This window comes from Temnothorax nylanderi, unplaced genomic scaffold (genome assembly GCF_030848795.1).
Source record: "Temnothorax nylanderi isolate EJ_2023f unplaced genomic scaffold, tnyl_v1.0 TNYL_tig0003_pilon, whole genome shotgun sequence".
Classification (NCBI taxonomy): Eukaryota; Metazoa; Arthropoda; class Insecta; order Hymenoptera; family Formicidae; genus Temnothorax; species Temnothorax nylanderi.
In genome coordinates, this window is record NW_027249065.1 from 1,991,568 (window position 1) to 2,003,114 (window position 11,547).

The 11,547-nt window shown below is 45.1% G+C and overlaps 2 protein-coding genes across 6 annotated transcripts in view; one reads left to right on the forward strand and one right to left on the reverse strand.

The window, feature by feature from the left end:
* Positions 1-8,113, forward strand: part of LOC139771442 (uncharacterized) — a 64,087-nt gene extending 55,974 nt beyond the window's left edge. For 3 of the 5 annotated variants that reach the window (XM_071704224.1, XM_071704205.1, XM_071704216.1), the window contains 3 exons: positions 3,771-3,831; positions 4,269-5,674; positions 5,950-8,113. In XM_071704224.1, coding sequence (XP_071560325.1) covers positions 3,771-3,831; positions 4,269-5,674; positions 5,950-6,384 — 1,902 coding nt within the window. In that variant the 3' untranslated portion in view covers positions 6,385-8,113. Of the gene's footprint in view, positions 1-256; positions 819-1,351; positions 1,568-1,693; positions 1,859-3,770; positions 3,832-4,268; positions 5,675-5,949 lie in introns of those variants that run through there. The other 2 variants (XM_071704234.1, XM_071704244.1) reach the window with 2 other exon arrangements.
* Positions 7,954-11,151, reverse strand: Gcs2beta (glucosidase 2 subunit beta). The gene is made up of 2 exons (XM_071704292.1): positions 10,056-11,151; positions 7,954-9,974 (listed from the first exon to the last, which is right to left on the reverse strand). The coding sequence occupies exons 1-2, from the start codon at positions 10,978-10,980 to the stop codon at positions 9,313-9,315; spliced, it is 1,587 nt and encodes a 528-aa protein (XP_071560393.1). The 5' UTR covers positions 10,981-11,151; the 3' UTR covers positions 7,954-9,312.
* Positions 11,152-11,547: the final 396 nt, after the last annotated feature.

The window sequence follows — 11,547 nt, forward strand, 5'->3', positions numbered from 1 at the left end:
AATCAATCGCGATTTAATCGCGTGAAGAATTTTAATCACGTTCAATTGAAAACTTAATTGTTATGGATTGAAAAGTATAGGACGTACGAGCTTGACGTAAATTCAGACAATCGTGGCGACACATTCAATTGAAAAGTTAATTGTTATGGATTGAAAAGTAGGGAGGACGGGCTTGACGTAAATTCAGACAGTTGAAAAACCGTCGTGGCGACACGAGGGAAATTTTTAATTGACGCTCAAGTGGCCGAAGTGAATTTACGGCGATAGGAAACCGTCGTGACGTTCTCTCGTTTTGACGAAACGCGCGTGCTTCCGCAGCTGGAAGCTGCGCATGAATCGCAGGACGGGCCAAGCAAGTTCGACCACGTGAAGAGGACCACCGCGATCCGGTTACACGCCTCGTCATCATGGTGGTGTCACATCGCGAGTCCAGCATCTCGTCGAACATACGGGCGATAATCGAGCAGCTGAACCTGAACCCGGTGGAGAGACGCCGGCTGATCGACAAGACCAGGCAGGGCGGCAACGAGCGATGCAAGAGCTTCCCGGACGGGATAGTGGTGGAGTCGCAAGCGCCGAAGATCAGCATCGGCGTTTACGGTTGCAAGGACCGGAGCGCCGAGTACGAGATACCGAGCCCGATCAGCAAGACCGTGATCGCGGCGCGCAAGATCGAGATCGAACGGTCGAGATCGAAGGCGGAGACGCGGCAGAGACTCTCCACGCAGAAGAAGGAAGCGCACTCCGCGTGCCAGGTGAAGAAAGAAGCGCCCGCCGCGCCGGTGAAGAGAGAATCGCGGGCGGAACACGCGAACGAGGTAAAACCGACGATATCGATCGCGATCGTGCGATAGGATTCGCTTACTGGGCTACTCGTTGCTTCGAGTCGTTAATCGAGAGATAATCGCCATTTATCGCCGGTCGTAATTCATTCTAAATTTAATATTCACGAGAAAGAGAGAGGCAGTAATTTATTCGCTTACCTATTTCTCCACGATGCAATACTTAAATCGATAATAGACTGATAGATATGATAAACCTACATCGTACATCTCTATCTACATCTGTATCTGAAATATATTAATCAGAAGTACTTTGCAGTTGAAGTGTCACGTTAGCCACCTTAGATACACGGTCTATTAATATCATATCGCATCACGGGATTTTAATTAAGCAAGTCGATTATAAGTAGACACGTTTTGGATTTTGGTGGCGAAGTATTTCGGTGCTTTAAACGCAACGAGGAATCCCATTAATCGAATCTTCGCGCGAACCAAGTATGAACAAATTGATCGATCGCACAAGAACGCGGATAATACAATCCTTAATCCGAGCTGTGTGGAAACTCAAGGGCAAGTTTGAGTGCCAGCCGATAGTGACGATCGGATGCTACACTAAGGATACTTGCTTCACCAAGGATACTTCCTTCACCAAGGATACGTCTCTTAACAAGGATGAGAGCCGAGCGAGACCGACGACGATGCCTGTACCGACGAAGACTCCACCGAAAGGGCAACGGGCGGCGATCAAAGGAGAGCACGTTGCTCGAATTGACGTCACGATCGAGGTAATCGGTCGTATGATAAGTAGACGGGGATCTCGAGCGCGATCGCGTTTCAACGCCCCCGTCGTAACTATTACGCGACTAATAAACGAATAATCATTGTAATCGGTCTGTGTACAACTCTGTAAGGACAAGGTCGCGGACGCATCGACGGTGTCGATCAGACCATCGTACAAGATCGAGGATCGTCTAAGATCGCGGCAGCCAGATACCACGGCGAGCGTCAGGATCCATCGAGCTGCGAGGGAACCGACGATCGTGAGGGAACAGCCTCGCGTCGAGGACACGGTCGAGGTAATCGATCGGTAGCGACTACCTCCTTAAATATTGCCCTGAATGTTCCATAAGAAAAATTAATTGAACGTTTCATTTGCCGAATTGATCGATGGCGATTTACATTTTTTATGAAGTGAGATTTGTAATGATTCTTCGAAATGTCGCCGAAAGAAAAAGTAAGATTTTTATTAATTTAATGTTTAAGAGCGACTGGGAGGGATATCTACATTTTATATAATATATATAATATTTACATAATTTATATTACACTGTTAAATTCGTATTGTATTCAATTTGAATCATTTTAATTTTAATTTTTCAACCATTTCTATAGGTCGCCACTGCTCCTACTCAATTTTTCGTTAATTTAACTAACAATAAAACAATGGTAATTTAATTCAACAAATGGAGTTAAAATAATACTGTTTTATATTAAAATATAATAAATTTCGACACACGTGGTAGTTAAAAATAACAAAATGTTATTTAACTCAAGGTATTGGTTTAAATTTCATCCTTTAATATTTAACAGTGTAAAATTATTTAAAATATTACAGCTGATTTGCATGCTCTCTGACAAAGGGCTGCGTTGTCGTTTGATATTCCGGGATGTTACATTGAGCTTCGTGTTCGGCGTACAAATGACTTTAACGGGTTGAGGATTAACCACGTTCTTTCGCTGCCCATTCGTGCCTTATTATCGTCTCTCGTGCCTACACCCACGTGACGATCGACGGATTGCGTGAACCGCACGATCGTCGGCGCAATTACGCATCGGTTAAAGAGACGAACGGTCCGAGAACTCATCCTTTCTCCTCTTTTACGCGCGTGTGCGCGCGACAGCTCTCCTTCTCTTTTGGGAAATGACTTCGGCACCGAAAACAGGCGGCGACGCACCTGCGACCGGTTTCCGAAGCCGATCGCGGTTAAGTGGCCGCGTACTCGGCCGTCGGCGCGGCGACTCGGCTCGCACGGTGGTCAATACCGTTAGAGACCAACCAGGCGACGTGCTCTGCCTGGCCGGTTCGCCCGTCGAGAATTATCGGCGCCGGTAACGGCGCCGAGAGTCACGTTATGTCGCACGGAATCTCTCGTTGTGTTCAAAAGGCAGATCAATTAGCAAATTGAAAATGATTGGGCTCGCATTTGGGACTCTCCGCGCTGTTAAATTCGGTCAAATTATACTCAATTTGAGTCATATTAATAATTCCTATATTGGCTCAATTGATATTGGTTTAAATTTCATTCTTTAATATTTAACAGTGTAGATTTAGATCAATTAGAGATATATTTTTATGAAGCTTGCACGGAGACATTTCTAGCGCACGCGTTTCTTCGAATGTTTTTTATATTAATTTATATTAATTCACATTAATTTTATCGATAATGAACAGGGAAATGCTCGTTATAATTTGTAAACCGTATTTTCTTGGAGCAGAGACTCCAAGAATATTGGTTTATCGTTAATTTTAATTGGCATTAGCTTAGACCAGGAATACCAGATTCACGAAAACGTAGATTATCGATACAAATTAATATGGGAACATACCTAAAAAAGAGATTTAAAAAATGCAATTAATATCAACTTCAATATCAATCCTAATATCAATTTCTTAAATTAATTTCGTTGATAATGGACAAGGAAATACTCGCCGTAAGTTGTAACGCGTATTTTCTTAGAGCAGAGGCTCCAGGAAAATTGCTTGCTAAATTGCTTAATTTTAATTAATTGATATTAGCTAAGAAATAGCAGATCCACGAAAATTTAGATTTTTTTACAAACTTTCTCCTTTGCTTTTTTTTTGTTTTCTTTACGAACTTTCGATAATCAGAGAAATCGCGGAATGAAATTCGTTGGCAGTGCGTAACACAAGCTTAATATAAGAGCTCAATTAAATAGTAAAAGTGATTTTGATTCTTTTTTATATAGATTACGAGATCTACGAAAGACTCGCTTGATCGGATCGTTCCGGTGGCCAAGGAAGATTTACGTAAGTTCCATAGAATGTTACTTACAATTTCGTTGCTTCACAACACGCCAAATTATTCAGATAATCACGATTTATTACACTGTCTATTAGCTATCTTACAAATTGGTACATACAAATATGAGAGAACGTTAGATTAAATAGACATAGAAAAGTGTGAGAGGAAGTTGGTTAAAAGATATATTTTACACGAATAATATTATTGAACTCAAATTCCAATCACCGTTTTAAATAATACGAAATGATTTATAATAACTTTCATTATAGATTCTTCATTTTACATGCCTTAAAAATGCGTTTAGTATCAACAATTATTATCACGTTAACGATGTAGATTACAAATATTACATTTGATCAATTTTGTATTATATTAATATTATATTATCATACTTCGTCCAATGATAATCTTAATAAACGTAATTATTTTCTTCACTTAACAGCGCAGTTAGAGAGCGCGAGCCTGAGCCACACAGCGGCGCATCACCGGATCTCCGTGCGTCCGAAGAACCGACGTCCACCGCGTCGGACGACGCCGACGACAACGCCGACCAACGGTGCCGCGCCCAGCTCGCCGTCGATACCACCGACCATCGCCGAAGATACTCTGGACAGTTTGGAGCATCAGGAGCAACAGCCCCAATCGACCAGCAATGCGCCGTCACCGACGGAACCGCCCAGGGCCATCGGCGTGACGAGGAAGTCATCGAGCCGACTGTCTCGCAACTCCGACATCTTCGAGGAGTTGGAATTGAGGCTGCCGCGGAAGCCGAGCGCGACGTCGTTGTCACCGGATAGCCTGGATACTACGACAGCGTCGCGAAGCAGTGCCGAGATGGCCGCCACTACCGAGGAACAGCAGGCGGAAGTCAGATGGGTGCCGGTCGCCAGGAAGCCGTCCAACCGGATATCCAAGGGCTCTGATGTGTTCGAAGAGCTGGAAGCGAAATTACCGCGCAGAAGATCTTCGTCGAACCGGTTATCCAAGTCGCCCGACAGCCTGGATTCGTCTCCCGGCTGTTGGTTCTCCAAATCCACCGAGGAGGGCTTTGACAAGCTGGTGGAGTACGAAGAGACCGCGAAACCGGTTGCTTCGGTCAGAAGACAATTGCTGAATCCGATCTCGAAGTCCACCGATCGCGTCTCCAAGTCGTCAGACAGTTTAGAAGCGATCGAGCCGCTGGCCAGCGATGATTCGATGGAGCGACGACGAAGTAGCTTTGACTTCCGAGCGCGTAGAAGTTCGAAAGCGATGTCCAAGTCGTCGGAGAGCTTTGACGTGCTCGAGAGCGGCTGCGTCGACGAGGAGATCGGCCACGAGTTGCAGAAGAGAAGCAGCGTATCCGACATCAATTTATCGCGTGGAAGAAGGCTGTCGAAGAGCGTCTCCAAGTCGTCCGAGAGCTTCGAGAGAATCGATATGAGCGATTTGAAGGACGACGTCGAGGCGGATGTGATATTGGATGACGACACGCCGAAGATGAGCGGTAGACGATCGAGCAAGAGAATGTCTTCGGAGAGCTCGGATAATTTGGACGTGGAGGACAGGCTGGAGAACAGGAGGGTCAGAAGAACGCCTAAAAGAATACCGAGTACCAGTATAGTGGACGTAGTAGTTTCCGGAGATGACCACGAGGGAGAGAAGCGACCGACTCCTACCAGGAAGCCGTCGAGACTTCAGAAATCCTCTGAAAGCTCGGAGCTGGGTAGCACAGATACTCTGGATTCGGAAAGGAGGAACAAATCGTCAGAGAGCACCGAGACACTGGATAGCCTGGAGAAAGACTTGGAGCAGGACAGGAAGGAAGAAGAAATCACGGACAGCGTGATAGATAGGCGTGAAAAAAATGTAAGACGTTAGGGAAAATATAAATTAAGAAAACATTTTTCTATTTTTTTTCTTTATCTGAGAAGAAATTACGCCAGTGAAATGAATAAACTTGCTTGGAATTAATTAATTTTTTTTTATCAGGATTCTCTCTCTCTCTCAAGATAATAACAAAATTTGCTATTAGTGTTAGAAAGAACTATGTGTAAGTTAAGTAGCTTTTTCAGCTATATTCTCCAAGTATTTTCCCAATCGTTTTTTTCGATGACAGAAGTTAATCTCTAACAATCTTTTAGGATTCTTGGTCCAGCAGAAATGTACCGGCGACCGATTCCGATCAAACGTCGATGGGGGACGACACTGAAGACTCCAAGTCGCTCATTTCCGCCGACAATAAATACTACTGGCGCCAGTCTTCTGAGCCGGTATCTAAAGAGAACTTGGGTATCCAACAGTTGTTGGCCATCACAATAATGACCAGGGTGGCTGACAACGGAAATAATCAACGCGGCTCCGTCATCTATCCGAAGAAGAAGCAAATGAGCACGTCGCAGCCGTCGTCGCCGGTAGCCAAGCAAGAGGACACGAAGATGCTTTTCGACAATCTGCTAGTGAGCAATAAGAACGACGAAGATCTGCAAAACATGCTCAACGGAAACATATCGGAGGTGTCCACCGACACTAAGAGCTTCAAGGAGAAACTGATCATGTTCGAAAAACTTGGGAAATGAACGCGCCGCGATAGAGCGATATGGAATCATTCTTTCGCGATTCTTCTTTTCGATTAATGGATCGCTTCGTTAGCGGCCGATGCTTAATGCAGAAAATGAAGACACGAGAAAAGATAAACGTGAGAAAAGATAAACGATCTCGTTTAGCGCTTGATAAATACGCATGTTGTAGACTAGTATTCTCGCTATTCGAACTATTTGTATCACGAACGGAATAAAAACAAAGGAAATCGAGGATTAGATTGCAGATAATTATTTTTCATAGAGAACTTTTTTTGATCATCAGATTCGAAATAATGAAAAATTAATCAACGAGTAATTGTACGAATAAAAGTATCAAATCGGAAAATATTCTAATTTTAAATATACAAACATATATCTAGAAAAGGTAAAAATTTTTGAAGTACCTAAAATGAACGTATTAAAATTGTTTCTAAATAATTTGCTCGCACGTTTGTATATTAATTAATCGAAAAGTAATCACAACACACGGCGCGGTATCTCTAATTTTAAAAGTCGAAGAAAAGCTTTCAGTTCACATTGATAATAGCCGGCTGTGCTTTGTCGTTGATGCATTTATTGGGGAAATCAGTCCTATTCGCGACGACATTTTTCAACAATCGCGTTCGTGTTTTTTTTTTTTTTACACGACTGAAAACTGACACTTGAGATTATACCTGATCGCGCACGTGCTCATCACCACGGAAATGCATTCGCGAATGTGCATACATTCTCGTAGAGGGCTTTGTTTCACTCGCAGATAGTTGTACAGTAGTTTAGCAAAGATGTGATCCCTTCGGCGTGATGCATTTATATATATATCGTGTATTACCCCATATCATGTAAATATGAAAGAAAAGTTGTGCGTTATCACTTTAATGATTCTGAAGAAAAAAATATATATACATATATAAATGTGTTTGTCTCACACACACACCATAGTATTAACATTGATAAATGTAGAAGAGACACGAGAGGTGTTTAAGCTGTACGACGGTCTAAGAAATGTTACGTGTGCAATTATATATTTTCGATACTGTCGAAAAAAAAATTGTTTATTCTACACAAAGAAACGTATTAATCTCCCACACAAATTGCCCATAAGCTGCCTACACGTGGAAAGTGTAATCCGAATTACGCTAAAATGGGCCTACCATTTTTTCGTCGATGAAACTTATCACTAAGTGATATTAATGCTTTGTCTCGATTTAATTAAATACCTATAGGAGATTGTTAAAAGGAGAGTGGATAAGAGGAAAATTGTGAAATTGTCGATAGTCGGCGATAGCATGCGATCACCCCCGTTTTTCTTGCTGATCTAGGAGGCGTAAAAAAAGGCTGTATAGAGCATATCTTCTTATACTCGTCGAATTTCGCGAGAAAGAAACGGTTTTTGTAGCCTTTCAAGTGCCTTACCGAACCAATCGAGGAACCGAATCGATCGTAGGAGGACGCGGGAACGTTATATCAACCTCCCCCTCCCCCCTTTAGTTATTCAGATGTTGAGCGTACGTTTCGGATCCCGAAAGATGCAAAGATCGTCTCTTAGAGTAAATAGAGAAAACTGGATTTAACCACCACGTCATTGTAATATTATGTAATAATATACAGAATAACAAGAGAAATTCTACACACAGACATACATACACGCGCGCATTTACAATGAACAGATTTTCTTTCCATTGATGTAAATAAAGCTGCCATCGCAAATTACGGTTCGACAACAGAAGTTACTTTCTCTCTTTATTGCATGCACATCCCACAGTATCGCGCCGGCACAGTGGCGCGTCCTTAAAAAATTACAAAATCATCGACTTAGGTGTATAATGCGGAACATTTAGGACATCGTATGTACGTACGTGTGGCTAATCAAATCCCGGAAAAGGTTCGAACTCGCTTTTCCCTTATCGGTACGAGGTATGCACTATGTGATACTTTGTATGTTTCATTCAGATTTTTGGCGATTTAGTCATTATATTATATTACATCTCGTTTTTATTCTTACGATTCACGTAGAAATGCTTCGTGTACAAAAAGAGGAATGTAACAGCGAGTTTTTTTTTTCTTCAACACGTTGGCAATGAATTCGCGCGTAACAATGGTCTCTCCGCGGTTTCACAAAAACGGGATAAGACTCAAGATAATTACTCTTCGGACTTTATCACTGGCGAACTTCGTTCAATATTATGTAAAGACTTCTCGAACGCAAGGGCGAATTATCGATCGCAATTGTAATCGTTGTAATTTGTGTATATAGCGGCACATTTTAGCGGAAACACCAGGAATGCCTTAATCATACATTTGTCTCATTCTTGTTTCAAATTACCAAAGTTATTTCCGTTTAAATAATATGTATTCATATATCGTGTTAGATTGATCAAGAAACTTTTACACCTTTTAACATATTGTGGACCGATGATATGCGAATTATAATAGTCGGTAAAATATATAGCGCGTCAATGGAATATAATGATTTCGAACGGTCCACGATTTGTTATATAAGACTCATTGGTCAATCTGTCCAATTTATCCACAATAACGATTTTGTTTTTGACAGTACAAAATTTCGATACTAAAAGATATGACCGATAGCGTCTCGAAACATATGCGAAACTAAGTGGTAACGGTAATGATTGCTAGCTATATATTGGGAAAAAAAAGACGTAAGAGTGGTATTGGACCTTAAACGGATCTCGAGAGGACAGATATCCATCGAAATAAAGATTACTAGCTACGTTACTAATGTATCAATCACGATTACGTTGGAAATGGTTGCGAGAGATGTATTTTTTCTTTTCATTTTAACGTTATTTGTTATCGATCCTTGCAACTCGTCTCGCAGCCTGCCGAAGGAGCGTAAGTGCTTGACATTCACATTGTACGTGCAACCGACCGCGCTTTTTTCATTTTACTAACAAATGAATAAGTTTATAGTTCGTCGTGCCTGTCGGATGACTCGGCCGCACTGGGATTGCAGAGCGTAGGTGTGGAGAACTCCATGGCGTACTCGCAGCGACTCGGCTCCGTTACCGATATGATCTTGTTCTCCGTTCCGCACGACAAGGTGACGATCGTGGAACGTGCCGGACCGTTCCAGCAAGTGAGGCCTCCATCGTACTTCATCTTGGTGTATTTGGCACCGACCGGTCCGACCCATTCGTTCCAGTGGCCGAGATTGACGCTACTGCCACCGGATTTGGACCTCTGGGTCGCCATGGAGTATAGACACAGCTTGTAAATGTACTCCAAGTCCGTGTACTCGAAGCACTCGCCGTCGAGTGGCGCAAACACCTCCTCCGGCCCGTAATCACGGTCCAGCTTCTCCTCCAGCTGTCTGATCTCCGACTGCAAGTCATTGAGGGCCTTCTCCGCCTCCTGGAAACGTTCGCGGGCACCGGTGGCCTCGTTGACGAGCGCCTGCGTCTCCTCGTCGTATTCAACTTCCGGTTCCGATGGTTCCTTCTCGTGTTCCTCCTCGGGAACGTCCTCTTCCTCTCCCTCGGAAATTTCTCCCTCCTTCTCCTGATCCAGGTCTTCGATAGGCTGCTGCTCGTCGGTCTCTTCCTTATCCGTCGCTGCTTTGAACATACCTGGAATTACATAACGAAATTGATAGCTCGCGAATAGATCGCAGAAAAAAAAAAAGATAAGCAAGTCTCAACGTTATCTACCTTGCTCCAACATCAAGAAAGGCTTTATGTTTGCCCACGCGTTATCTACAAACTCTTGCAAAGAGACTTCCTTCTTATCGCCGAGGAAATACAGCGCTTCCTCCTCCGACACTGCACCGTCCCTGTTCTTGTCGAACGTAACCCTGGTCTGCAGCTCTGTCGTCGTTACCGTACCGCTGGAATCCGAGTCCAATATTTTAAAATAATCCTCTGCTTCGGAAACGCTCGAGTCCTCGTCCTCCTCCTCCCCGATGGTCTCCTCCTCGGCGGCCAGCTGTTCCGTCTCGGCGGGCTTGTACTTCTCCAACGCCAGGCTCTCCAGCTCCTCCGCCTGCTTCTTCAGGATCTCCTTCTCCTTCTTGATCATCTCCGCCTCCGTGTAGTCCGTTCGCAACTTGGCCAGGCGCGACTGGTGCTCCGTCCTGAGGGTCTTACCCCTGGCCACCAGTTCCAGGCGCAGCTTGTTACCCTCCCGCGCCAGCAGTTCCGCCTTCTGCTGCTCCAGACGTGCCTCCCGGCCCAGCTCGCTGCAGTTGTCGACGCACTCCACCCTGGACGCGTACTCGTCGCTCGTGTCGCAGCAGTCGCAGACGCCGTCGTTGACCCAGGACGACGGTATGTAGGCCGGCTTGTGGCCGGTGTTCTCGCAGTAGAAGAAGCCGTTGGCGCACGCCGCCGTACCGGGCTCGTCGCTACCGTCCCCGCAGTCGCAGTAGTCGTCGTTTACCCGCGTGAACGGTATCAGCCGGCTGCCGTCCAGGCACTCGAAGTCGCGGTCCGGCCGGTAGAGCGGGTTCTTCGCCACCGGTATGCCGCGTATCTGCAGCACCCCCGAGCCGGCTACGTGGCCCGGCGTGTACGCGGCCAGGAGCAGGCTCGCCGACACCGCGAAAGCCAGGAGCCGTGACGCCCGGTGACCGTCCATCCTCTGGCACCTCTCCGGAGTTTCTCTCGTCGCAAGGTCGCGCGTCGGCTCCGCCCGGTTGAGATCGAGATGCGAGCGCGAAGGACTGTCCCTTTTGAGGTTCAAGTGCGGACGCGAGACGACAGTCACGACACTCGCGACACGACACTCGGTCACTCGGCGCCACGCTGCCCACGCTTCTCCGAAAGTGCGACCGGGGGCGACACCTGACACTGACAATGAGACCAACTTCTTCGGCAACTTCAAACGCGACGAACGCGACACGCGATTAATGGGTGCGTTCAGCCGATACTCCGCTAGCCTAGCGCACGTAAGCAGCGAGCGCTTTGCTACCATTTGCTACGGAAAAATTTGGCTGGACAGAAGCGCTAGTAGTTAGCGGTTGTTAGCGGTTGGTCGTTGCAAATCAAAACCGCTACCAAACGAGCGACTGCTCACGATTGCTAGGCTAGCGGAGTATCGGCTGAACGCAGCCAATGTATCCCAATGTATCCTTCCCACTTGAAAAGAGCCGCGTCTAGTCGAATAACAGATATCGTTATTTGATCTATTATTTTACCGATTACT

Excerpts from the sequence above, each read along its gene's own strand:
- Gcs2beta (XM_071704292.1), bottom strand. The coding sequence starts at position 10,980 with ATGGACGGTCACCGGGCGTCACGGCTCCTGGCTTTCGCGGTGTCGGCG. Across the intron at positions 9,975-10,055 it reads TTTCTTGATGTTGGAGCAAG|GTATGTTCAAAGCAGCGACG; the intron begins GTAGATAACGTT and ends ATGTAATTCCAG.